General features: G+C 41.0%; 2 protein-coding genes across 22 annotated transcripts in view; one reads left to right on the forward strand and one right to left on the reverse strand.

The window, feature by feature from the left end:
* Nucleotides 1-4,628, reverse strand: part of LOC138742337 (hepatic and glial cell adhesion molecule-like) — a 59,107-nt gene extending 54,479 nt beyond the window's left edge. For 13 of the 18 annotated variants that reach the window (XR_011344069.1, XR_011344068.1, XR_011344081.1 and 10 more), the window contains exon 1: nt 90-4,628. The gene's annotated coding sequence lies outside the window, so the exon portion shown is untranslated. The remainder of the gene's footprint in view (nt 1-89) is intronic. The other 5 variants (XR_011344074.1, XR_011344070.1, XR_011344071.1 and 2 more) reach the window with 2 other exon arrangements.
* otos (otospiralin) lies at nt 809-27,959 on the forward strand. Of its 4 annotated transcripts, XM_069896628.1 has the most exons (7): nt 858-941; nt 9,687-9,760; nt 18,199-18,253; nt 26,062-26,147; nt 26,321-26,383; nt 26,639-26,665; nt 27,569-27,959. In XM_069896628.1, exons 2-7 carry the CDS (start codon nt 9,712-9,714, stop codon nt 27,784-27,786), a joined length of 498 nt encoding a protein of 165 aa, XP_069752729.1. In that variant the 5' UTR covers nt 858-941; nt 9,687-9,711; the 3' UTR covers nt 27,787-27,959. The 4 variants fall into 4 exon arrangements, 3 of the variants coding, with proteins under 3 accessions (XP_069752728.1, XP_069752730.1, XP_069752729.1); XM_069896627.1 differs by lacking the exon at nt 9,687-9,760 and having other exon boundaries at nt 809-941; XM_069896629.1 differs by lacking the exons at nt 9,687-9,760; nt 18,199-18,253 and having other exon boundaries at nt 831-941.
* The last annotated feature ends 35 nt before the right edge of the window (nt 27,960-27,994 follow it).

Below are 27,994 nucleotides of genomic sequence, written 5' to 3' on the forward strand. Positions count from 1 at the left end.
TTTGAATGTGTTCATATTTCTGGAGGGAGGCTGATTGCAAGTGTAATGGAGGAGTAACACACTGCAGTATGAAATGATCTCATGCTTACCTGAACAATCTTTTCAATGCACAGCTCTGTCATTGTTTGTTCACTGCTTTCATTACTGACTCTGTTCTTTGCTGTGCATCTGTATTATTCCTGTTTGTTGACACAATTTATCTCCAGTTCTGGCATCTCCAGACCAGGTGTAATTTGCCATTCGAATGTTACATTTGTTCCATTGGAGACATAACAGGTTAGAGTAACATTTGGAGATGAACAGTTGTCAGATTTTGTTACCACCAGCTTCAAAACTGGTTCTTAGTCATCAGAAGAATGTTGAAATTGAATATTGATCTATGAGTATTAGCATTTTGAATTTTTTAAAGAAAATTATAATATAAAGTCTCTGATAGTGCAAGATCAGTGGTTGAACTACATCAAACCATTCATGCTCACCAGCATTTCTCTGTAAAATTAACAACAATTTCTAGCATCCAACATACATAGTTAAATAGAAATCAGGAAGTTGCCTCCAGTGATACCTGCTCCTCTTCTGGGGGCGATGTTGAAATCTTTGTGGTTGAAGTCAACATATAATCATTGATTGATTTGAACAAAAAATTATTGATCTTGTGGTGGTGTGAGCAGTGGAAGAAACACAGCCACCATGATGAGGGTCATTAATGATTGTTTTTATTCAAATTCAACATGCCCTTATAAGGGCAGCATAAGCCCACTCACCTGGTGCATTGTGACATCATAATTGCTGCCAAGGGTGCGAGCTGGAAGGGATGCTGGAGTCAAAGAGAAACCTCTGACGATGCCACTTCTGCATGGCTGCCCCACCACGTGGTGATACAAGCGGGGCTGGTTCGCCATTAGGATGTGCGCCGCCACACAACCCCCCCCCAGAACCAGGTAAGCATCCTGTCACTTTGGCAGCCGGCCCCGATGCTTGGGCACGGCTGTCTTCACCAGCTGTGATAAGTCCAGATGGTCCACTGTAAAAAGTTCCTCTCTCCCCCCAATGTCCAGGGTGAAGGTTCTACTGGACCGGTGCAAGACTTTGTATGGCCCCTCATACAGTTGCTGTAGTGGTGCACCTTGTGGTCCCCTCCACACGTAAACGAACTGGGCCAAGTCAAGCTCTTTGGGGAGTGGAAATGGCCGAGTGCCTTGGCGTGTTGGTGTTGGGGGACCTAGGGAGGTCAGTTGCCACCAGCAGGTTTTTGTCGGTGGCCATGGTGTCCGGGTCTGGGCTGAAAAACTCACCTGGCAGGGAAAGCGGTTCACCATAAACCATTTCCACTGCTGAAGCCTGCAGGTCCTCCTTGGGTGCCGTCCTGATCCCGAGGAGGACCCAGGTAGTTCGTCCGCTCAGTCTGGTCCAGAGAGCCTGCCCATAAGTGATGCCTTCAGGTGCCTGTGGAACCTCTCCTCCAACCCATTGGACTGTGGGTGATATGCTGTGGTGTGGTGGAGCTTGACCCCCAGGAGCTTTGCCATCTGAGTCCACAGGGCTCCTCTGTCATTAGTGATGTGCGCCAGGACTCCGAAACAGGCGATCCAACATCCTGGCACACGTCTCTGCAGAGGCCTCTTTAATTGGGACGCCCTCCTGTCCCCTTGTGGCCCGATCCACCACCGTGAGGAGGTAACAAGCAGGGACCCAATGACATCAACGTGGATGTTTTGGAATCTGCGAACTGCCGGGTCGAAGATCTGGATGGAGGATCGCCTATGTCGCTGGACCTTGGAGGTCTGGCACCTGGTACAGTTCCTGGCCAGTTCCACCACCTCCTTCTTCAGCCCATGCCACATAAACTACTCTACAACCATCCGCACAGTTGTCTTTACCACTGGGTGAGCGAGGTTGTGGATCAGACAGAAGACCATCACCCTCAAGTGCGGCGGGACCACTGGACATGGCATGCCTGTTGAGACGTTGCAGACCAATGTGTCTGGGCTGCAGGGCACCCGGACATCCTTGAGTTTGAGGCCCGAGATGGCGGTCTGCATGGCCTGTGTCTCCGCATGTTTCCTCTGTGTCTGACCCAATTGCTCGTAATCCAGGCCAGACGCGAGAGTGTTGATGGCTGGTTGGGAGAGCGCATCCACCACTACATTGTCCTTGCCGTCCCTGTGTCGGATGTCGGTCATGAACTCAGACATGTATGAGAGGTGGCACTGCTATCTGGCGGACCACGGATCCTTGGCCATCGCCAGTGCTTGAGTGAGGGGCTTGTGATCCGTGAAGACTGTGAACAGCCTGCCCTCAAGGAAGTAGCGGAAATGGTAGATGGCCAAATACAGCGTCAGGATCTCCTGGTTGAAGGTGCTGTATTTGAGCTCCGGTGGGCGCAGCTGCTTGCTGAAAAAGGCCAGCGGGCACCTTAGTCCATCGAGCCACTGTTCCAGAAGCCCCCCCACTTCCATAGCTGTGTTGTCAATGGAGAGCGCCGTGTGAGCCTCCAGCCACTGGCGCACCAGCAGCGTGGCGCTGGATAGAGCCTCCTTTGTCATAATGAAAGCCCTGTCCACCTCCTTTGTTGCGATGATAGCCCTGTCCACCTCCTCTGTCCATAATAAAGTCTTTCCTTTGGTGGCCATGAGCACGAACAATGGGTGCATGGTGCACATGGCTCCGAGGATGAAACAATGGTAAAGGTTCACCATCCCCGCAAACTCTTGGAGGCATTTCAGGTGGAGGTTTTGGGGAATCATTGAACAGCTGCTACCTTCTCCAGCCGCCGAAATGGTGTGCCCCAGGAACTGGAGGGACTCCTTGCCAAAGTGGCATTTGGCCCCGTTGACCATTAGGCTGAAGTCTGCCAACAGGCAAAGAGTGTGCAGAGGTGGGCTTTGTGTTTATCACGGTTGTGACTGGCAATGAGAATATCATCCAGGTAAATGAACACAAAGTCCAGGTCTTTTCCAACCACGTCCATGAGGTGCTGGAATGTTTGGGCCGCATTCTTTAGACTGAAGGGCATTCGCAGGAACTCGAAGAGGCCGAAAGGGGTGATAATGGCCATGTTACCTATGTTGTCTGGATGCACCGGGATCTGATGGTATCCCCGCATGAGGTCCACTTTCGAGAAGACCCATGTGCCATGGAGGTTGACAGAGAAGTCCTGTATGTGCGGCACTGGGTATCTATCGGGGGTGGTTGCGTGTTTCAACTGACTGTGGTCCCCACACGGTCTACAGCCCCCTGACAATTTTGGGACCATATGGAGCAGCGATGCCCAGGTGCTGTCCAAGCGCCGGATGATTCCCAGTTCCTGGAGCCTGGAGAAATCCTCCTTTGCCTGTTGGAGCTTCTCAGGCAGCAGCCATCTGGGTCTAGCGTGCGGCAGGGGGTCATGTGTGGCAATGTGGTGAAGACCCCATGCTGGGGCAGGGCAGCATTGAACTGAGGCTCTAAGATGGCAGGTAATTGGTGGAGGATCTCATCGAACTCATCTCTGGCGGTGGCTATGGTGGCGATTTCGTGCCTGCAGGCTTGTGCTGTGACCAGTCGGGTGGAGTGGAATATTAGGGCATTGACCAGCCTTTTGCCCTTCACGTCAACCACTAGACCGTGAGCTCTGAGGAAGTCGGCCCCTAACAGCGCAGTGCCCACGGAGGCTAGGACGAACCTCCAGTGGAACTTCTTCTTCCCGTTCTGGATCTGTGCCCTGCGGGTGCGAGTCTCTAATGCTATGGGGGAAGGGATGCTGAGCTCAACCCCTGTGTCCACCAGGATTCGGCAGCCGGTGGATCTGTCCATCACATGAAGGAGGCTGTTTGTGTGGCCAGCCAACATAGTCATCAACGGTGGCTGGCCTGGTAATTTCCCTGAAACCCACAGGGCTGGCGGCACTTATAGGCTTGTGCTCCTCAGCACTGGTGGTAGAAACATCAGGTCAATTGCCCTTCCTCTGGCTTGGTCTTGGGAATGGCTTGTGGTCAGCTGGCTCCTGCTCATGTCACCTGGTTGAGGACTGCTTTGTTCTCCCTCTTCGTGCGCCAGAGGACATCTGCATGGGCTGCTGCTCTCCTCACGTTTGAGAATTCTTCATCTGTGAGGAGCAGCTGGATGTCCTCTGGCATCTGTTCCAGGAATAACTGGTGGAAGAGAAAACAATGCTTGTGGTCTTCCACCAGGGCCAGCATTTCATCCATCAGTGCTGATGGACTACAGTCCCGAAGCCCATCTAGGTGAAGGAGCCTGGAAGCCCGTTGCTGGGGAGTTAGCCTGAAAGTTCCAAGCAGCAGGTCTTTGAGGGTGGTGTACTTGCCCATAGCCGGGGGGGGTGGTGGATGATGTCGTCCACCCTCGCTGCCGTATCTTGGTCCAGAGTGCTCAAGACATGATAGAACATTGTGGCATCTGAGGAGATGTTGTGGAGTTGAAATTGTGCTTCCACCTGCCTGAATCACGTTCTCGGTCGGTGGACCCAAAAGGGGGGATGCTTAATGGAGACAGCACTAACTTCTGCTGAATCCATGGAAATTTGAGTCCAGAAAAACACTTGGGTTCGTCGGGGTCGCCACTGTGACGGTGTGAGCAGTGGAAGAAACACAGCCATCACGTTGAGGGTCATTAACGACTGTTTTTATTCAAATTCAGCGCGCCCCTATAAGGGCAGCATGAGCTCAGTCACCTGGTACGTTGTGACATCATAATCGTTGCCCAGGGTGCGCACTGGAAGGGATGCTGGAGTCAGAGAGAAACCACTGACTACACCATTTCCCCATGGCTGCCCCGCCACTTGGCAATACAAGCGGGGTGGTTCGCCATGAGGATGTGTGCCGCCACAATCTAATATTTTTCATTCTAAAAACCAATGGCTTTATTTGACCAGTTGCTGTGTGTTCATTGCTGAGTTATTCAAGATTAGTACTGAAGGAACTTTCAGTGGCTGACAAACTGATTTTACAAATATGGAGTCTCAATCATTATTGGATGACTGTAATCATAAAAATAATTAGAGGGAGTAAGTGGACAAGGTAAACAATCAGCAACAAATTCACCTTACGGACGACATTATTCAAACCCTGAGGTTTCATCCTTCTGATTACACTGAACTACAAAGATTTTGCTTCCTGAACACTTTTGGGTATATTTTAAGGATTTTGGGTGATCATGAAAATCTCCTTAAAAATGTCCTATCACATATTTTTTTTAGATATAATTTATTTTTGCGACTTTCTGTCCTTTTTAACGTGCTTTAAGCTACAAAATCATGAAGTGCAATGTGTAATTCAAAATTTATTTTCTGCATTCGCACTTGGACGTCTTCCCCGCTGATCATGGTGCAGTCAATGACGAACAGGGTGACAGGTTTCACCAGTGACACTGTGACCATGGAAAAGCGGCATCAGGACAACTAGAATCCATCAATGCTGGCCAACCGTTGTTGGGCACTAACATGAGAGGCATCAGATGCTGAGAACAAACAAAAATCAGTGGCATGACATTTGTAGGTCAGTTGAACTAATGCAATGTGGCAGCTTCATTATAAATAAGTACTTTATTGTCGTGTAAGAAAATGCAATGAAATTAAAAAGCACAATCACAGTACCATACAACATGCAAGAGCATATGAAAACAATCAAAGCAAGAAAGAAAAAAAGCAATATTAACACAATACAGAATACAAATACACTAATTGGTGGAGTTTAATTCTCAAATGGCTCTGGGATAGAAAATGTTCTTGAGTTTGTTCATCTATGATTTAATGGACCTGTATCGTCTACCCAAGGGCAATAAGTCAAACAGATGATAGAGCAAGTGAGTTGAATCCTTAAGAATATTCACTGCCTTCCCAATACAACAAGATCAAAATAAATCCTCCAAAGGGGACAAGGAAAACCCCATGATCTACTGGGACGTATTGATAACCTTCTGAAGATCCCTCTCATCTGCTGCTGAACAGTTGGAAAACCTTACTGCAATGCAGTAAGTTCGCACATTTTCATTAGAGCAGCGAAAGAAGGACATCACTATCTTCTCCTGCAGATTAATTTTCCTAAGGATTCTCAGGAAATGGAGACGTTGATGTGCTTTCTTGATTATGGCGATGGCATCAAGAGTCCAAAAAAGATCCTCAGCCAAATATGTTCCCAGAACCTTGAAAGTCTTAACCCTTCCCACAGAGTCCCCATTAATATACAATGGAGCTGGGGCCATACTATTTCTCCTAAAATCCATTATGAGCTCTTTCATCTTTAAAGAATTCAATACCAGATGGTTTGTTGAGCACCACACTGACAGTCTGTGGACTTCATCCCTATAGGCTGACTTGTCATCCCTTGAAATGAGCCCAACCAACCATCGTCATGTCATCTGCAAATTTTATGATGGTATTAGAGGAATACTCGGAGACACAGTTGTAGGTATAAAGAGAGTACAACATTGGGCTCAATGCACAGCCCTGTGGGGAACTAGTGGCAAGTGTGAGAGTAGGGGAATAATGAGTGCCTATTTTTACAGTCTGTTTAAAAAGTCCTTAATCCATAGACCAATCGATCTAGAAAATCCTAAGTCAGCAAGTTTACCAACCAGTCTGCTTGGAATAACAATATTAAAAGCATAACTAAAGTCTATAAAAAGCAGTCTCACATAGCATCCCTGTTGTTCTAAGTGGGTTAATGGTAAGTGAAGAACAGTGGTAATAGCATCCACAGTAGACCTACTAGCCCTGTAAGCAAATTGGTATTGTTCAAGGGTGGATGGGAGACTGGCTTTAATGTGCTGCAAAACCAGCCTCTCAAAGCACTTCATAATAACTGATGTCAAAGCAACTGGACGATAATCGTTGAGGCCCTTGATAACCACCTTCTTAGGCAATGGAATGATTATAACAGCTGGATGATAGATTTTGACTGGGATCCATTGAAAATCTTTGTGTAAACCTCAGAGAGATGGTTCACACACTCCTTCAGTAGCCTGCCTAACAGGCCACAAGGGCCAGCGGTGTTTCTTGGGTTCACCACTTTAAGCACCCGTTTCTTCTCATGTTCTTGCACAATGCGATTGAACATACTAAATTCAATAAAAGTTAGTTTCTCTAACTTACTACATGATACAGCAAATCTGAAATGATCTTTGTGTTCATCTTGAAGTTGTCTATCATAATCCTCTTTTTTTTTCAGGAAGCAAACCCTTTTGGGAAAAAAAATGTTGGCAAGTGTTCTGTTTGCCAGCTGCATATTTGTTTGGATACCACAAATGGCATCAAATTTACTGCTGTGTTAGTATGGACAGATTTTATGTGGCACCAGGAGATGACGATGGTCAGGAGGTGGCCGCATCCCTTGGAAAATGAGCAAATGGTAATAGAGCATGGTAAAAAGGGGTTGAGGTAGGATGGGATAATATTGGCAGCTTGATGCCAGAAATGGAGAGAGGAAGCTGAGAAGGAAATGTTGAGTGAAAGTGAGAGGGGATGGGGAAGTGAGAGTGTGGAACAGGTCAGGATAAGGGAAATTGAAGTAAGTAAGACATTTTGAGTGGAAGGAATAAAGAAGGTGGGAGATTATCAAAGGGCCAGGGAACAAGATAGGTTAGGATTGGGGAATAAATGGATGGAGAACAGGCAGTGAATGAGGTTGGCTAGAAGGGTTAGGGTTAGATAATGAGAATAAACACTGAAGGTTATTAGGAAAAGGATCTGAGGAACAGGTTAGGACCAAGGTCTGTGTGCAAGAGAGAGAGAGAGAGCTTCCCTTTCAAAAACCTGGCATTTCTTGGCCATTGTACCAACACTTCATGCTGTCAGCCCAGTGTTAGCTGATGTACAGCGGTGTCTCAATATTAAAACTATCAATGGCTGCCTTAGGAGGTTTGTCCTTTCCTTTGCCTCTATCCCAGTAAACACCCTTATCTGTCTCCGATGACCCCCTCAGTCCCTTTATTGTTTGCGTCACCCCACCCCTCTTCATCATAACTTGTTCACAGCTATAAATTCTGATTCATCCATCTCTCTGCCATTCCTCTCACCAATATCCCATTCTTTCAGTCCCCTTTTCCCCAGACCTATCTTCCCTCTTCACCTATCCCACCCCCATCTTTATCCCCAGATCCAACACTCCCCGACTGACTACTCTGTTCTGATTTGAGGATGTCCTGCTGGCGTGGTTCCAGGCCAGGTTCAATCATTACCCTTCCTGGGAAGTTCCCATTTCAGATCAACCTCCCTCTGGTTCCTCCAGGCACCGGTGTCATGGCCCAACATCACTTTCCTGATCACTATCCCTTCCCACCCCCCCCCACCTTGCACAAAGATTGTTTCCACTCCAGATACTTCCCGCAGGCCCTGGTTTACCTCCAGTCTCAGCAGCATTACCATCCCCTCCAGTACCTACCAAAAACATACAAGCTGAAGATTATTTCCATTGTATCTGTTGTGTTTGAGCTGTAGCAGTTGATTCTGATTTTGTATCTGTGCCTGTCATTAGCCTGCACGTTGGACAGGACCACAAAACCATCCACTGTCCATTGCAGTCTGTCTTTGTACTTTGGGTGTCGGTTCTCAAGCACGTTCATTCTCCGTGAAGTCAAGATAGCAAGAATTGGGGAGAGTCACTGAAATGTTACTTCATATTGATCTTGACATTGATTATGAACAAGGAAGAGAACATCTTGTCCAACGGAGGCATCAATGGCTGTATTGGGATGGTCTGAGATTTCTGCGCCACCGAGTGTAACCAAATGGAGCACTAGGAACAAGTCACAGGTGCATGTGTATTTGTTGATAAATGTTAATATTTTTGAACAACAATTACTGGTAGCTTAATCATTTCTAAAATATATTACCTGCAATCATCGCAAACATCTTCACATTGAATAAGTATTTATATTTAAACTACACCATCTGAGTTGTTTCATTTTTACAGTGGCTGATCGTAAAATAAATTTATCCGTGGAGCAAAATGAAATTGTTGAGCAGCAACTTTGCCCTTTTGTGGGAAACTACATTTCTCAAAAGTGGAGTGCTTCGATTTCATTTTTGATCAGCAAGGGTCACACCAATTAAGTCCAAAAGCGGTTGGTGAATGAAAATCCTCACTTCATTTATTTAATTATAGACAGCAAGGAACACTTCGGTCACTTTAAAAAAAAACACTACACTTTACCTGTAAAGGCTGATCCAATGCAATAATTTCAAGGATGTTTGGTAACTTCTCATTTGAATTGGGCAAGGAACCTGTTGTTATAATAAATGATTAAAAAAAATACTGATGCTGTTAATTTAAAATTAAACAGAACATGGTAACAAAAAGAACAGAAAGCCAGGCAGCAGTTGTGAACACAGAAAAGGTTTCCAGCATTTTTTTTGCCAACCTCAAGTGTGCTGATGCTGGTAAAGGAATTATTAAACTGCTGTTGAAAACTATTATGGTGAATCTCTGCTAAGCTGCTTGTCTCCCCTCTGGTGAGCCTTGCTGTACTAACATTGGCTGTGCATTATCTCTACCATTAAAGACACTCCCCTTGGGTATAACTGTGTATGCATCCATTGTCTTTCATTATTGTACCATAAGTTTCTGCTAATAAAAGCCATGAATATTGTTTGACCACATCATATTTGTCTACTTCATCAACTGGCACCACAACTATATTCTTTGTCAATGTCACCTGATTAAAATTGAGCCTCTGTTTGACCCTTGGAGAGATATCCAGTGAAGCAAGAAGCCAATGGATGAGCATGAAACCAGAGGGAGCAGATACAGCAACATGGAGGGAAGTAAGTGGCGGATTCCCTCTCATCTTTTCGTCCGCTCATTATTGACTACGTTCAGTCATGAACCACTTACACAATTTCTCTGCAACACCTTCTGCAGAAATACATATGTAAATATTTTCAAATTTAGAGCATATATTACAATTTTCTGATTCCACCTTTAGAAAAATCAATGAAGGTCACAAATACATATTCCAGGTGATTTTGCTGTGTGATTAGACATGATAATCTCATGGCCTCAGTGGAGTGGACCAATTTTATGCTGAATATAATTGCCAATGTCTTCTTTCTATCCAAAATGCCCTGTACTCAATAATAGTAATGGAATCCCCCATTATTAAACAATTATTATAACTACTTATAATCAGAACATGTTCTAAACATTTTTTATGGGGAGTAGGTGCTGGTGGGTAGATCAAGTCTCAGACTGAGTCCATAGCATTCTCAAGCAGGAGCGGGAGGGTAAGCAGCCAGATGTGGCGGCCCACTTTGGTACCAATGACATAGATTAAAAAATGGATGATCTGAAGGTTGTGAGTTACGGAGGATGCTAAACCGCAGGACCTCAAGGGTGATCATCTCTGATTTGCTGCCTTTATATGTATCAGTGAGGATAGAAATATGAAATTATGGTGGAAGAATTGGTGCAGGGGTTCAAATTATAAGGGGTATAGATAGAGTAAATGCAATTTGGCTTTTTCTACGGAGGTTAGGTGAGATACCAATCAGAGGACATGAATTAAAGGTGAAAGGGCAAAGGTTTAGGGGGAACCTTCACACAGAGAGTGGTGGGAGTGTGGGACGAGCTGCCAGCTGACATGGTGAATTGCAGGCTCAATTTTCACATGTAAGTACCATTTGGACGGGTACATGGATGGGAAGGGTATGGAGGGCTATGGACTGGCTGCAGGTCAGTGGGACTCAGCCAAATAATAGTTCAGCATAGACTAGAAGGGCCTGTTTTCTGTGCTGTAATGTTTTATGGTTCTGTGGGTATTGTGTAATTAATGATGCAGAGTTGATAAGGGAGCTGGAGGTAAGAGAACACTTTGGAGGCAGTGATCATAATATGATAGAATTTGCTTTGCAGTTTGAGAGGAAGAAACTAACATCCAATGTGTCAGTTTACTAGTGGAATAAAAGGGACTTCAGAGGTACGAGAGAGGAACTGGCCAAAGTTAATTGGAAAGGCACACTCGCAGGGAGGATGGCAGTGCAGCAAATGGTGGAGTTTCTGCAAGAGAAAAGCAAGGTGCAGGACAGATACATTCCAAAAAAGAAATATTTGAATGGAAAAATAAAACAACTGCAGCTGACAAAAAAAGTCAAAGCCAAGGTAAAAGCAAAAGAAAGGGCAGTCAAGAAAGCAAAAAAAATAGAGGAAAGATAGAGGACTGAGAAGCTCTTAAAAACATACGGAAGGCAACGAAAAAAGTTATTAGGAAGTAAAAGGTGAACTTTGAAAGGAAGCTAACAAATAATATCAAACAAGGTATTAAAAGACTTTTTAAGTATATGAAGAGTAAAGGAAAAGGTGAGAGTAGATATCGGACCAATAGAAAATAACACTGGAGAAATTTTAGTGGGAATAAAGGAGATGGCAGAGGAACTGAAAGAATATCTTGCGTCAATCTTCACTGTGGAAGGCATTAGCAGTATACCAGACATTCAAGGGTGTCAGGGAGCTGGGGTGAGTGCAGTCACGATTACCAGAGAGAAGGTGAATAGTCTAAGGATCTCCCAGGTCAAATGGAATGCACCCTTTGGTTCTGAAAAATGTAACCATAGAGACTGTGGAGGCATTGGTAAAGATCTTCCAAGAATCAATAGAATCTGGCTTGATTCCAGAAAATTCCAAGGTCATTCCGCCAATTTTAAAGGGAGGGAGGCATCAGAAAATAAATTATAGGCACATTAGCCTATCTATCATCAGTGGTTGGGAAGTTGTTGGAGTCGATTGTCAAGGATGAGATTATGGAATACCTGGAGGTGCATGACAAGGTAGGCCAAAGTCAGCATGGTTTTGTTAAGGGAAAAGTCCTGCCGGACAAACCTACTATAATTTTTTTGAGGAAATGACAAGCAAGCTAGACAAAGGACATGTCGTGGATGTTGTATATTTGGACTTACAAAAGGCCTTTGACAAGATGCCTCATATGAGGCTGCCTAACAAAGTAAGATCCCATGGAATTATAGGAAAGATACGAGCATGGGTAGAGCATTGGCTGATCGGCAGGTAAAAGGGATCCTGTTCGGGTTGGCCACTGGTGTTCCACCGCAGTTGATATTGGAGCCACTTCTTTTTATGTTCCGTTAATAATTTGGATTGTGTAAATAAATAGCTTTGTGGAGAAGTTTGCAGCTGATACAAAGATGGGTGAAGGTAAGTGATGAGGAAATGCAGAGGCTGCAGTGAGTCAAATGAGGAGAATGGGCAAAGAAGTGGTCATGCACTTTGGTAGAAAGAATAAAAGGGCAGGCTATCATTTGGGTGGGGAGAAAACTCAAAATTCAGAGTTGCAAAAGGACTTTTAAGTCACTGTGCAGGATACCCCAAAGGTTAATCTCCAAATTGAAATGGTAGTGAAGAAAACCAATGCCATTTAGGCATTCATATCTCGAGGAATAGGATACAAGAGCAGGGATGTGATGTTGAAGCTTTAGAAGGCACTGGCAAAGCCTCACGGAGTATGGGGTTGCTGTTTTGGGCTCCTTATTTAAGAAAGGATATGCTGGCATTGGAGAGAGTTCAGAGAATATTCACAAGAATGATTCTTGGAATGAAGGGACTAACATATGAGGAATGTTTGACAGCTCAAAAGAATGAGGAGGACCTTATAGAGACAATTTAAATCTTTAAAAGCCTGGACAAAGTTGTTTCCCATGATGGGGAGTCTGGAACAAGAGGGCACAACTTCAGGATCGAAGGATGCCCATTTAAAACAGATGTGAGGAATTTCTTCAGCCAGAGATTAATGAACCTCTGGAGTATTCCCTATGCCATAGATGCTCTGTGATTAGTAAGGGATTGCTTAAAGTGGTATGTGGGTGATAAGAAAATGTTTGAAAACCACTGTTTGAATCATACCTCATTGACTTGATATGTGCACAGTTTCCAAAACTCCAAAGGAAATGGTCCAATGACAATTTTTCTCATGCAAAATATTTCAGTAACAATCGGGTCTAGAGCAGTGATTCTCAACCTTCCCTTCCCTTCCCACTCACATCCTTCTTCTTTGGCTTGGCTTCGCGGACGAAGATTTATGGAGGGGTAATGTCCACGTCAGCTGCAGGCTCGTTTGTGGCTGACAAGTCCGATGTGGGACAGGCCCTTACTAATCACAGAGCACCGATAGCATACAAGGTGGCTATAAAACCTTCATCCAATGAAGTAAATCGTTATGATAAAACGTGCACAATGTTAAGGAAAACAGAATTCGTGCTCACGTATGCGCTTAGGGCTGTGAAAGTTTTATTCCCTCTGCATCGAAATGCATTATCTTTGTTAAAGGATTAAAGAAAAATTAAAGATGACAGTACCAACCTATTTAAATTTTCTGCAGCAGGACCCGGGGGTTACACAAGGTGGAATGGAATTTCATAATCGTTGACATTTTGATGCATTTAAAATTTGACCCTATTAATAACACGTTTTAAACTTTGACATGGAGCTTGGCCCTCAAGGAGCTTCGCCAATAATCGACTTTACAACAAGAAATAGCCCTCTCCTTTTGTCAGTATTCACAAGGCAATTGGGGGTGGGGGGGGGGGAGGGAAATCCAAATAATTACTGTCATTTCCCTGCATGCGATAATAGCCCACGAATTAGCCGAAATGTGTTGACAACGCCTTACTTGTGGAAACACATCCAGCTCTCCCAGGACATGCCTTTGGGAAGGAGGAACTTCCACTGCTGTTCAGTTGCACTTTCTGCGCGGAACATTGTTACAGTAGGAAATAATGCAAATTGTTAATGTTTGAAGTAATACCTTAATTTCACCAGAATAAACCAGAGTAAAAGCACTTCCCGACAAATGCAGTAGTTGTGGTTTAAAATAACACTACTTTTCCAGTTGATGCCGGTAGAGGACCCATGATTCGGAGCCGAACAGGAGTGTGGGTATGACAAAGGCTCTGTATACGCTAATCCTTGTGAGGTTTTTCAGAAAGAAGAGACTTTTCCAGTTGCGAAGTATGTTTGGAAAACTTACTCAATTTGCCTTGTAGAAGGAAGAAGAGCGGCTTCACCGGGTTCATTACGTTCTGCCACGGAACGCCAACTTTCCTCTTAACAATAAAGTTTGGTCTGGGAGGAAAACAAAATCTCTTACTTTTCAATTATGTTGGAATCTTCACTTTGTGAATTCTTGCCCAAATATTCTGGACCAGCACTTCTCTTTTAGGGAAATATCTCCGTCCAGCTTTTGTTAACCGTGTTTATTTCTGCATCGTATTGAGCTGGTCAGAGCTGGGATTGTGCGTGACGTTTGTTCAATTCTGACCAGTCATACTTAAAAAATGAATTCTGATGCATTACATGACATCGACCTGGAGATTAAACAGAAACTGCTGGGTTTTTAAACCATGGACGCTGCTAGGCAGCTTGCCCTGCAGGATTTTGAAACATCTGTTGGGAAACTGTTAATCCGGTCTTCCCTTTGTAGCCTTCTCGACATTGGAGAGACTGGGGGATCCCTTCGCTGAGTACTTTTCCCCCTGTACACATCAGTGACAGGGATCTATCAGTGGTCTGCCTCCCACTTCCATTCTCTCATGTCTGTCCATGGCCTCCTACCATTCCACCAAGACCACATGTAAATTGGAGAAACAACACTTGATCGTCTGTCTCCAACCAGATGCTGTTAACATTGGCTTCTCCGGTTTCTGCTAACCTACTCGCCATTCTCCCTCCCTTTCCTTTACCTTTCCCCAGGTCCAAGAGGCTGTCTTGCCTCAAGCCTTGTAGTCAGCATAGTCAGCCTTAGTAGCCACAGCACCAGTCCATGTTCATCCAGCAACTGAGGATATTACATTAGACTCCCACCAAAAACCTGAATACAATGTGTCGATAGGTGAAGCAGTAAAAATAAAACTCAGAGTCAAAGAAACTAAGGAAGACAAAATGGAGCAAAAACAATATCCTATCCATCTGGTTCCAAATCCTCGCAGACACCAGCAAAATCAAGAATCTCCATTGCCAGTGTATACTCCGTGGAAACCCAAGAAATGTTGTTAACTGCCCATCATGGTCCTGATCAAAATAGAGGCCCAATAGGTTTTGTTAACTACATTAGATCAACTCAAAACATATACAGAACCCAACTGCAGGGTTTATTCTATTTATGCCATGCCATATTAAATCCAAAAGAAAATGTAAAGTGGAAGGCGGCTAGGCGGGCACCAGATAATCCTATAGAAACCTTTGAGGAGCTCACACAGTACAGGCTGCAACCAGCTGAACACATAGAAACAATACTCACAGCACTAACAGACCCAATCAGATCATGATTGCTTCCAATGTAACCACATTTTAACTTCAGCAAGACAAGATTTAAAGAACAGACCAAATGATGAGAAGACAACATGGTTTGTTAATGGAGCAGCTTTTGCTGATGAGACAGGATGCCACCGTTCAGGTCACGCTATTGTTCAGAACACAATTGATATCATAGAGGCCGCAGCTTTCCATCATCCTATCTCGGCGCAGCAATCTGAATTGTTTGCGCTTACACGAGCCTGCCTTAAGGGAACAGGGATAACACTTAACATTTATGAGGCACATGATTTTGGAGGCCTATGGCAACTTGGGGCTTTTTAACATCTTCAGGAACACCTACCAAGAATGCAACTTTTGTGGTTAACTTACTGACATCCCTTTCTCTACCCACACAGCTTGCTATTACTAAATGTGATGCCCACACCAAAGCTCAGGACTCTATTTCCCTTGGGTATGCTTATGCAGATTCAACTGCAAAAGCTGCTGTTATGAACAGTCCCCTCACTGTTATTCCAGAAAGCAATCTAATGCTAAATAGAACAGTCTTGCCTGATATTGAAGAAGTATTAAGGCTTCAGGGGGACGCCCCTGATAAATTAAAAAAAAACATGGAAATAAAGGATCAGGAAACTCATTTATGAACTACCTCCCGTTGGACAAATTTGTATACCAGATGTATTTTTACCTATGTTGCTTAATTATATTCATACTATGACACATCTTGGAAAGGAAGGAATGGTGAAAGTTGCACTACGGACGTGTTAGCATCCTAATTTAAATGCTACAGCAAAAAAGAGGGCGTCTGAATGTATCATCTGTCAGAAAAGCTGTTGCATGTATGCCAGGAAGGATTCAATTACAATTGAATGTATACAGATGGATTTCATTGAATTGCCTAGAGTACAAGTCTCTAAGTATTGCCTGATGATACTGAATTTGTTCAGTCAATGGATAGGGGCTATACCCACTCACAATGCCACAACTAAAACAGCAGTTGGAATTGTTTTGTGAGAGATAATACCAAGGTTTGGGTTGCCTACCATTATTACCTCTGATAATGGCCTGTGGTGGCCCACCGCCTTGGCGATCGAGCCGGCACTCTGGGCGGCAAGTGCAACCAAAGGCCAGTGGCCCCAAAATGGCGCTGGCCTTGCTGTGCGGCCAACAGACAAGGACACCACGTGGGGAAGAAGAAGGGCATTGTTATGCAGTAAAGTACCCACGCACAGGAAACCTGCTCTTGTTATACCTGTTGTGATGTCAGTCAAGGGGGGCCATGGCAGGAACAGTGTAAGTATAAAAGTCGGGCCTGAGCTTTAATAAAACTCAGAGCTTAACCCGACTATACTATGTGCATGTGTGTCTTCTTTCAAGTAGCGCATGGCAACAGGTCCACATTTTACTGATAAGGTAAATGAAGAGTTATGTAAATGTTTCAGAATTAAACAGCACCAGGAATGATGGAGAGAGCAAATGGTACATTAAAAAAGAAACTTGCTAATTTAGTAGAGGAGACCAGATTAAATAAGCTAAAGGTCCTGGCTTTTTGCTCTTTTCAAAACGTGCTGCCCATAGCACGTTTGCTCAGGCGCCACCCTCCTGGGGTTGTCAAAGTCTTCCTCCACAATGAGCAGCCGGATCTCTTCAGACAGCTGCTCCAGGAAAATTTGATGGAACAGTGGGAAAAAGGTGTGGCCATCATTGAGTGACCATGTGGCACATGAGGGTGGAAGGGGCCCTGTCCCCAAAACCATTATTGTGCAGCAGTTGGGCCACGCACCCACACTTCGAGATCCTGAAAATAGCTCCTTGATGGCCACATACTTCCCTTGCTCCGGAGGCTGTTGGATGAAGTCGATGATGCAGGCTAAAGTGTGTTGATTGAGGGTGCTGACCACATGGTAGTAGTGCATGTCATCTGCGGAGATCTGGCAAATGGCGAACTGTGCCTTGGCCTGCTGGAACCACACCTATGGTTGTAAAGTCCAGAAGCCCAGTAGCTTCAGTGCTATGGCATTGCTTGTAGGCTGTTCCTCCATCATTGGTTCAAAACGCTGTTTGGACCAGTCAGGGTCACCACTGTAGTGGGTTTGCTACAATTATAGCTGAGGTATAATGGGTTGAAAGAAGACTCACACACCAGGAGAGTGTAATCAACACTGGCTTTATTGGGCTGCAACTCTCCCTTTTATAGGCAGCTGGCCGCGTCACCACCAGGGAGTGGCTTGAGCGGGGCTGGCTACTGATTGGCTGTCCCAGATATGCAACCCCGTATTGGATCCCCTGTGATCCGCTGGTGGTGATCGGTCGATTTAACCACTATTCCTGCAGTCTACGGGAGAGAGCACCTCATCACGTGTGCTGTCTACCCGATCGTCATGTTTGATGGCTGTTTGCTGTGTCGGCCCGTTGAGCAGGTTGCCAGCTGCTACATTGTAATTTTTTAAACTTAATCATTACTGTTTTATTTAAACCAATGGTTCTCAACTTTTATCTTTCCACTGACATTCACCTTAAGCAATCCCTAAGCCATTGGTGCTCTGTGATTAGTAAGGGATTGTTTAAGGTGGTATGTGAGTGGGAAGGGAAGGTTGAGAATCACTGCTCTACACCCAATTGTTACTGAAATATTTTGCTTGAGAAAAATTGTCATTGGCCCATTTCCTTTGGAGTTATGAAACCGTGCACATAATGAGTCAATAAGGTACGATTAAAACAGTGATTTTTGAACTTTTTCTTCCCTCCCACATACCACCTAAAGCAATCCCTTACTAATCACAGAGCCCTATGGCACAGGGATTACTTAAAGTGATATGTGAGTGGAAAGAAAAAGGTTGAGAACCACTGATTTAAACATTTATTAATAATATGTAAGGAAAACAAAAACAAAATATTCAAAAAAAAATTATTATACGTTCTGGTAATTCTTTGTCTGTTCTCCAAGGGTCGCAGGGATTCCACATCATGATTACATTTTTTTCTCTTCATTTAAAAAAAAGGTAACCTTGATTAGAAGGAGGGGATAGATTAGATTAATCTATTAGTGTTTTTTTCTTTTTTATCTTTATTATTTTATGGGTATGAATGTTGCATGCATTATGTTTATTATTAGATTATTATAAGTAACTGTTAATGCAGTTATGCATATTTTCTGATTTACCCAGTTTTACCCAATTGATTCATTATGTAATCATCATTTATTATATATGCTTATGTTAAGTGCAATTAAATATTTTAAAAAGAAAGAAAATAATTCTCCTAATATCTTTTGACTTTATAGAACAGAGAACATTACAGCACAGTACAGACCCTTTGGCCCTCGATTTTGTGCTGACCCATATATTCCTTAAAAATATATACTTAACCCTCCCTACCTCGTAACACTCTATTTCTGTTCCATCTATGTGCCTATCTAAAAGTCCCTTAAATGCCCCTAATGTTTTAGCTTCCACCACTATCCTTGGCAAGGCATTCCATGCACTCACAGCACTCTTTTTAAAAAAAAAACCTTACCCCTGATGTATCCCCTAAACTTCCTTCCCTTCACTTTGTACATATGTCCTCTGGTGTTTGCTATTCCTGCCTTGGGGGAAAAAGGCACTGGCTGTCCACCCTATCTATGCCTTTCATAATCTTGTCAACCTCTATTAAGTCCCCTCATATCCTTCTACGCTCCAAAGAGAAAAGTCCCAGCTCTGCTAACCTTGCCTCACAAGACTTATTTTCCAATTCAGGCAACTTCTTGGTAAATCTCCTGGCTGATCTGAATGATGGTATTGGACCATATAAATGAGTAAAATGTTGTGAAAATCATGTATTACCTTCAAACATGGTACAAATAATTGATGGAGAAGCCCACAAATCAAGGCCATTGCCTTAACATTGCAAGGTTTGGCCCAACATCTTGAGGCTACATCCTATGAAGAGATTCACAGACTCCTATACGTACTTGAAGACATGCTGCCTCGGGGAACTACAATTTGGGAGGAAAAGCTATGGGACAGCAGATCTGCTTCTGTTTCAGAACATATCTGAGGGAGAACAAACAACTGTTGTTTTTGAAAGGCAATTAATATCATTATCAGTTTTTTTAATATTTTGTTTGAAAATCACTAATATGCCACCTCAACTACTGTGTTATTTCTCTGAGGCTAGAATTATCTGCATCCGTTTATTACATCCTCACTTCATTTGGTCAGTAAGTCAAAACACTTTTCTTACTATGTGGGCTGATTTAATAGCCACAGAATAATAAGACCAATCCTGCTTGCATGAGGTAATAGAAAACCAAGAAACTAGCACCTATGCTAAAAGATCTATATTTTTACCCACTTCCTGTCAAACAACCGGAGAGCCTTATATTTTAAATATATTCATCATCCCACGCATTTTCCATTGAGCTGCTGATATGGTAAAGGTATTTCATAAATTGGCACCCAATGGTGTGTGTGGAAACCTTAGAGAATCTTTTGTTTTACATCCTTCAAAAGGGTAAATCTGTTTCCTTTGTAGGTCAATTAGGAATTTGTTTCTTTTGTCAGAGTTCATGCACATCCGTAATTAATTCATGGTGTTTTAATGTATTCCTTACATTAAACTTTGGATATGTCTGTTTAAAATACAAAATGTAGAATGTCAACAGTCATGTATGGAATCTCCTATTTACAGAAACAGATGCTTCAGTTTATAGAGAAAATGATCAAGGTGTTGGTCATGACACAAGTGTGATGGAGGAGGAGGCAAGCAATAAGGGGGAGCTGGAAGAATAATAGTAGGTGATTTCAACTTCCACCATGTTGACTGAGACTGCCTTTGTGCAAAGGGTTTGGCAGGGGCAGATTTTCTTGCCTTGTCCTGTAAAGTTTTTAATATATATATTACTAGAGAGGATGCAACACTGGGTGTCCTACTGGGAAATGAGGCAAGTCAGGTGACTGAAGAGTCAGTGGGGTATGATCTGTGAACATTGACAATAGTCCTATCAGTTTTAAAATAGTTGTGTAAAAATATAAGACTGGTCCATAAGTTATAAAGTCCTATATTAGGGAAAGGCTAATTTTAAAGGCATTAGATAGGAACTTGTAAAGTTTGAATGGGTGAAGTAATTTGCTGGTAAAGGGACATCTGGCAAGTGGGAGAATTTTAAAAGTGAGAAAGAGAGCATCATGCTTCTGGTAGAGTGAAGGGAAAGGCTGTTAGGATTAGGGAACACATATTGACAAGGAATATTGAGAGTTTGATCAGGAAAAAGGTGTACGTCAGGTAGTTTGGATCAAACAAATCCCTTGAGGAGTATAAAAGATGTAGGAGTATATTTATGAAGTGTGACAGAATATTTAGAGGTGGTTTGAGAGGAATTGTTAGAGCAGGTTGCACACAAACATTTTAAAACACAGAATTTTTGCAGCACTTTTGCAGAGTACTATTTTGCAGAAAACAACAAAGTAGGAACATACAGCAGCGTGCCTGGGAGAGCATGTGATCTTTGCAGGCAGAGGAGAACAGCTTTGCTCTCAGCGAGGGAAGGAGCTGAGAGAGAAGGAAAGACAGAGAAATTGGTTCGAGAGGGACAAGCTGGCAAACTTTGGAAGACTGCCTGGTCAAAGGAGAAGAATAGTTGTCCGAAAGGTGACCTGAAAGAAAGAGGATCATCTGGAGAACCCTGAAGGGGGCAAGTTTTGTCAGAGAGACTGATTTGAAAGGAATCAGGTGCGGTTGTCCTGGAACAAAAGGAATCTCTCTCAGAAAACCAACCAGAACCCTCCTGAGTGGTAACCATTTGCCTGTTAAGCACCAAAGCCTAGTGAACTTTATTAATGCTAATCTCTGTGCCCAGTACAAGAATTGACTGCAACCAGTGAGATTGGACTGTGATCCAAATAACTTTTCTAAGCCTATATTCACCTGCACTTAGTATTAGAGGGGGGATTAAGTAGGTTAAGTAAGTTGAGAGTAATAAGTTAAAGTTTAATTCTGTTTTCTTGTTCAAATATAATTAAAAATGACTTTGGTTTAAGTACCCATTTGTGTTGTGGTGCATAACTATGGCTGCTGGTTTTTGGGGTCCTCTGGACTCCATAACAGAAGGAAATCATGAGGTCCAAAGGAGGAATTGAGATAGTTCTGGCAGATAAGGTAAAGGACAATCCTAAAAATTCAAAAGTATATTCAGAGCAGAGGTTACAAGAAAGAGGATAGGTTCCATTATGGATCATTGTGGTCATCCATGGCACAGGAAGTGGCCAATACCTTAAATGAATACTTCTTGTCTGTATTTACTGTGGAGAAGGTTATGGGAGCTAAGAAGCAAGAGAGATAAATAGTGATGTCTTGAAACATGTTCACATTATAAATGATGAGGTGTTGGTAGTTTTAAGGTGGTGGATAGATCTTGGGATCTAACTTAGTTTCCTAGGATAATGCATAGAAAACATTGAGTTCATTCAGAAGAGATGTATTGCAGTTAACATTTCTGCCTTGTTTTGCCTTTTAGGATATAATGGAATGCAAGTCCTACCACTTTTGTCTGAAACTCCAGAATTGTCTCTTTGAGTTGATGATGGGCATCCTGTTCTTTCTGTATGTTTCTGAAACTCTAGTCCTAAATACCACAGATCTGTTCTTCAACAGATCTTTTAATTTATCCATCCATGCCTTCTGATTAGGGACACACCTGGATAGTCTTGGTGAGAACACATTCATCCACACATTTCTGATAAAGTCAGTGACCAATGTGGAATATTGCTAATTTTACACAGCTTTAGATGCACTGTCAAAATAATGTACATTGATCAGTGGATGTAATAATCTAACTTTTCATTAAAGGTAGTCTGATTTTTCATTAAATCTACTTGACTTTTTTCAGTGATGCCTGGCAATTAATTCTGGACCTTTCCTTTTCATAAATACAATGGCTAATTATAATTCAGTAAGATTCTCCAGTCAGTGAGATAAAGGTCGACCCTTTTCCTGTATGGAAATGATTACTTTGTTCCTTGGTTACCATAATGTTGATGCATTATTCTGGTGTGGTCTGAAGTGAGCAGTGTCTGGTCGAAATTGCTGCTGTGATGTATTATGATTTGGGAAATTGTGCAGAGGAGCACAACCTTAATCCAAAAAATAATTAAATTAAGTTGATAGAGAAAAGGTTAACTGGTTTATTAAAGATAGGCCATGGTTGGATGACAAAAAAGTACAGTGATCAATTATTGAAATGTATTCTCCCAGGAGTATGCAGGAAATGAGCATGTGCATTCATTTTCTGCAAAAGAATTAGATGTAAAGGTTCTTATGAGTAAAGTTGCATGGAACTGTAAAAATGCTTTTAATTTAATTTTAATTTAGACATGCAGCACGGTAACATTTTGGTTCACATGCCCGTGCCCCCCAATTTCACCCAATTGATTTACAACCCCCAGTGTGTTTTGGAGGGTAGGAGGAAACTGGATCCCTCGGGAAAATCTACACAGACACAGGGAGTGTGTACAAACTCCTTACAGACAGCATGGCATTCAAACCCTGTCACGTTCTTTGTCAAGTAGACAAGGATGTCCCTTATCTCCAGCTTTGTTTATTTTAGCCAAAGAACCACTTACAGAAGCAACTTGGAGTGATATGGAAATTAATGGATTTAGGTTTGGTCAAGATGAGCACAAAATGAGTTCATTTGCAAATAATATTTTAATATATTTGACTGAGTCTGAGGCTTCTTTACAAAAGCTATATGTTAAATTGGATGAATATGGAAAAAATTTGGGTTGTAAAATAAATTGGTTATAAATAATTATAAAAATATTGTTATGGAAAGGGGTCAATTCATGTTATTTGAACAATTAATTAATAAATATGGAATAACACAAAATATTCTTTTTTGTTATTTTCAATTGAGAATATATTTGAGGGACAAGCTAGGACCAACCACATTGTTACTTGGTTGTAGTGAAGTCGAAATTCTTATCAGGAGAGAAATTGTTAAGAAGTTTACTTCTACAATATTCTTTATTACAAATAGCAACCCCTAATCGTGGAGTTCATTAAATAAAGACAGAAGTGGGAACTAGATTTGAATATTGAAATTGTTGAACAAAGATGGGCAGATCTTCACAGAGATTGTATGACTAACACTATTAATGTAAGGCATAGATTAGTTCAGTACTTTCTTTTACATCAGTTATATCTTACACCACAAAAATTGAATAGATTAAAATCAGATTTATCAGATCAAAGTTTTAGGGTGTGATGGGGATGTAGGATTTTTGCATTCAACTTGGTTTGTTCCAAGGTAAGACCTTTTGGGTGGATTTAGGGAAGTTTTTGGAACAAGTTAAAGGTGTTGTACTTCCACAAAATCCAGATTTATTTTTATTAGGAAATATTGAAAGAACAAGACCTAAATTAAAAGTGTCAATATATGTTTTTTTTTTTGGGGGGGGTGATAGTTTCTAGTTCTTTTTTCAATTTGCATAATTATATCAATATTTGACTACTACATGTATGGAGAACATTTTAAATAAAATCTTCAAAAAATGTCCTTGAATTTATGTAGCTTCAAGTACATGCTCAAGATATTAAAAAATATTCAGTTAGTCATTTACTTTTGCATTTTCATTTTACACACATTCTTAAATTTATCTGAGCATCATGAAATCTAACAATTGTTGAAATACATGACTAATTGATTTAGCTATCATTATTTGGAAAAGAATCTTATGAAGTCACTCAAACGCTTTCAGTGAATCAGATGAGAGAACAAAGATATTTCTTACAAACACATCACCAGATATGATTTCAAGCAGCAACATTTTAGGATGGCAAATATTGTGCTAACATTTATTGGAATAGGGTTTGGGTACAAAGGTAGAGAAGAAAACACAAAGGAGTTGGGTGAGACAGCTGCGGCAATAACGTTTACAGGTTTGATCTCATTAACTAAGGAAAGATAGACTTGCAGTTGGGGGAATCCAGTAAAGATTCACTGATTGATTCCTGGGATGGTGGATTTGTTCTATGAAGAGGGATTAAGCAGACAAGGCCAATACTCTCAAATGTAGAAGAAAGAGATGTGATATGATTGTTCCATGGCAATGAGATGTGAGGATGATATTTCCCCTGGCTGGGGAATCATTGATCACAGTCTCAAAATAGAAGATAGGTGTTCCAGTTCTTGAATCATAAAAAAGTAGCAGGCAGGTACAACATGTATTTAAGAAGGCAAAAAGCATTTTGGCCTTCTTGCAAAAGGATTCGAGTTTAGAAAAAGGGAGTTTTTAATGCAATTCAACAGGGTGTTGGAGATGGATGTTTCCTCACGTCACAACATCTTCTAACAGTTTCAACTTGAGCTATTTTGTTACTTCGGTTAATTTTGGTCATCTTGTCTTTGAACATGACAACTAATGCAATAGTTTGGTCTTGTTTTCTGTGTCTGTATATGCCTCAAATGAAATGACAATCATGTTGTTATGCTTTCTTGTTCCATGAGATATGAACACAAGTATTACAGCAGTACTGTATTACATTTTGGCCCATCATCCTCATATGGAAATATTTTCCAAGTTTCTTCCTTTGTCCATTAACTGCCCACAAACTTACCACAACAAATATATGTCAGACTTTATTTTACCTTGTTTTCATTCTTTTTACTTTTTTATGTCTGTAATTGTGATGTCATTGAATGCACCCATTCTAATTCATCTGCAATGATCTTTATTTCTTCTTTTTCAATATTTTAATGATTTTATCAAATAAATGTTCCATTGGTACATAACAATAAAATAAAGTATTAACAACTCTTGTATAGCAATACAAATTGTACTGAAATCTATGTTGCATTAAAAAGAAAGATAAAAATAAAAATATTATATTATCTAATTCAATCCTCTCCCTTCAGAGGCTACTAACACAAACTGTCCACTACTAATAATAAGAAAAGGAAGTTAAACATTGAGTTCAAAAACTAAAAATAAGTTAATCTTACAAATTTTGAAAATAATTGAGAAAATAACCCAATAAAGAAACAAAGTCAAGGTTCATTTCAGTCATGGAACATCTAATTTTTTTCCAAAGTCAGACATGTCATTGTATCAGACAACCATGAGTGGGAGGGACCACATCTTTCTATCTCATTAAAATGGCCCTTCTTGTGATAAGGGAGGCAAGGGCAACTACATGGGATTGTGAAGCAGCCAGAATTAAACCACTTATTCCAATAAAAGGATTTAGAGTCAAATAAATATTAAGAACTAGAGACAAGATACGAAATACACCTTTCCAAAAGTTGGAAAGAAGAACATATCCAAAACATATGGCTCAATGTACCTTCTTCAGTTATATATTTATCCCATTTGGAAGAGATTAGAATAAAATTTAGCCAATTGAACTTTGGAATAGTGGGCTTGGTGTACTAGCTTAAATTGTAATAATGAATGTCTAGCACAAAGAGAGGATGAATGCACTCATTTCAGAATAAAATTCCATGTAGTTTCAGAAAATGGCTGTTGAAAATCTTGTTCCCATAATTTTTAAATTCTGTCAGGGGAACTATCCCTAGAATTTAAAAGTAATTCATAAAGACCTTTATAATTAGGTTGAAAATTATAAGTATGAATCCATTCAAATACATGGGAACACATTGCAAGGAAAATCAAAATGTTAGTTTTATTTCTTCCTATTTTTGTAGTATTTAACTCAGGAGGGCGCTATTTGTCCTGAAACTCACAGGGACATAGTAAAAGAAACAAGTTGGAGACATGACGTTTATTTCTCTTTATTTAGACTGAGCCAATTTAAACATTTTGTCCCACAGGTACTGGGAACACATTCTAGTTTTGAAGCTTAATTTAAAGGTTAAAGTTTTTCTATTCCGTGATCACCTCAATCCTGATCAAAAATGTAAGTACTGAATATCTTTTTTGGGGGGAATCTTTAAATGCAAAGGCAAGTTAGAATCAGCAAATAATATGATCAAATTTAAAAATGCACAGACTTTATAAAATATTTAATTTGAGACCAATGCTAAATATATGGTTAGATGCTGGAAATGACTTAAAACTTTTTTTTTACAGTCAAAATGAAGTGGTTATTCTGTATTGGGCTTTTCCTATTTTTCACTTTGAGCATACTGACTGGTAGGTTCAGCAACATTTGTTTTGAACTAATTTTGTTTTAGTATTCCTACAAATGTGACTTACATTATGAGTTTATATTTATAAAATTTATAGATTATTTTAATATTTTATATGAATTGTCAGTAAGATGGAAAAGTCTTGAAATGGTGTGTTGGCATTTCTCAAGGGAAGCATTTTATTTCAGGGCTATGAAAAGCTCTTTTGTGAGTTGTCCATCTCAGCATGTTGATCATTTCTCCATATATTTATTTTCAGATGCCAACGTGATCCGACAATCAGATGGTAACAAACCTTATTTGCCACGCTTGCAGTAAAAGACATCAGCACTGAGAAAATACATTTAATTTTATACCAGAATATTCTTCCCATTTGTAATTTATGTTTACATTTCTAATAATTGTCAGTATGAAAATTAACTACAGAAATAAGTCTTTAAAATTGTTTTCATTTTTGAAGAGAAAATAGATCTAAATGTAAGGAGATAAGTATAGCCAAGAAGAAAATCTTAGATTTTTTGAATAAATGAGAAACAAATGAGTTCATCTTTAGAAAGAAACTTCAAATATGTTATATTAGCAAGTCCAGCCGAGCAACTTTGCAGGAGACAAGCCATTATGGCCAACATTTTAATTAAAATGAGCTCTGTATTGTTTTTCGTTCCTTTGGTAAGACTTGCTCTCAAATACTTTTATGAAACCTAACAAAATCACACAATTAAATTCAGTCTTATTTCCTTGAGTCCTAATGTTTTGGTAAAAAATATTATTAGTTGGTGAAGACATATAATATTGCTTGGTTACTTTGTATCGGAATGAAAGGATAATCTATGTTAAGAAAGTAGCAGTAGGATTAATTACCAATATACTATGTACATTGATGATTGGCACCTGTATATGATTTCATTATCAATAACATCTGTGTTATTAAAAATAATGAAGAGATATTTGTACCTGTAGTGTATCTACAATTTTTTTATTGGAATTAATATGATAATGACTGTATTAATCCACATCTGGTTTGGATTATTCTGCATCTTGTCAACAGGGATCAGTATTTATAGATTACATTTTGCATTATTGCTTCTGTTGTGTATGGAAGATATTATAAAGTATCATTACTAACAACCACTACCATTATATTCTTTGTTCAGAAGTAGTCACTTGTGGATTTTCATTCCTTATTTAGATCACCATGTGGAAAAACGCAGTCCTCCATACTGGCCTTACTCCACAAGTGATTTCTGGAGATACGTGGAATATTTCCGAAGCATTGGAGATTATGACAGGATCCAGCAGCTGGCCTACATTTTCTATGCTCATTTCCCACTCGGGAACAGTATGGGCTATGACACTCCAGAACAACAGGAAATACAAACTGAAATTGCAAAGGAGGCACACGAGTAAGGAAAAAAAATGCGAGGGAACTCAGTTAGTCTAACACAAAAGTAAATAGAATAAACTTAATATGAATAAAGTTACTTTAACATTATAATCTGCCTTATCCACCTGTTGCATTTATGTAGTGTTATAATTGTAATATACATATATATTAATAAATAATCACATTATATAATCCCCCTGCATTGTGCAAAGCGTTTGCTTATAGAATTTG

Source organism: Narcine bancroftii, chromosome 9 (genome assembly GCF_036971445.1).
Source record: "Narcine bancroftii isolate sNarBan1 chromosome 9, sNarBan1.hap1, whole genome shotgun sequence".
Taxonomy (NCBI): domain Eukaryota; kingdom Metazoa; phylum Chordata; class Chondrichthyes; order Torpediniformes; family Narcinidae; genus Narcine; species Narcine bancroftii.

Excerpts from the sequence above, each read along its gene's own strand:
- otos (XM_069896627.1), top strand. The coding sequence starts at position 857 with ATGGCTGCCCCACCACGTGGTGATACAAGCGGGGCTGGTTCGCCATTA. Across the intron at positions 26,384-26,638 it reads CACTTTGAGCATACTGACTG|ATGCCAACGTGATCCGACAA; the intron begins GTAGGTTCAGCA and ends ATTTATTTTCAG. Across the intron at positions 26,666-27,568 it reads CGTGATCCGACAATCAGATG|ATCACCATGTGGAAAAACGC; the intron begins GTAACAAACCTT and ends TTCCTTATTTAG.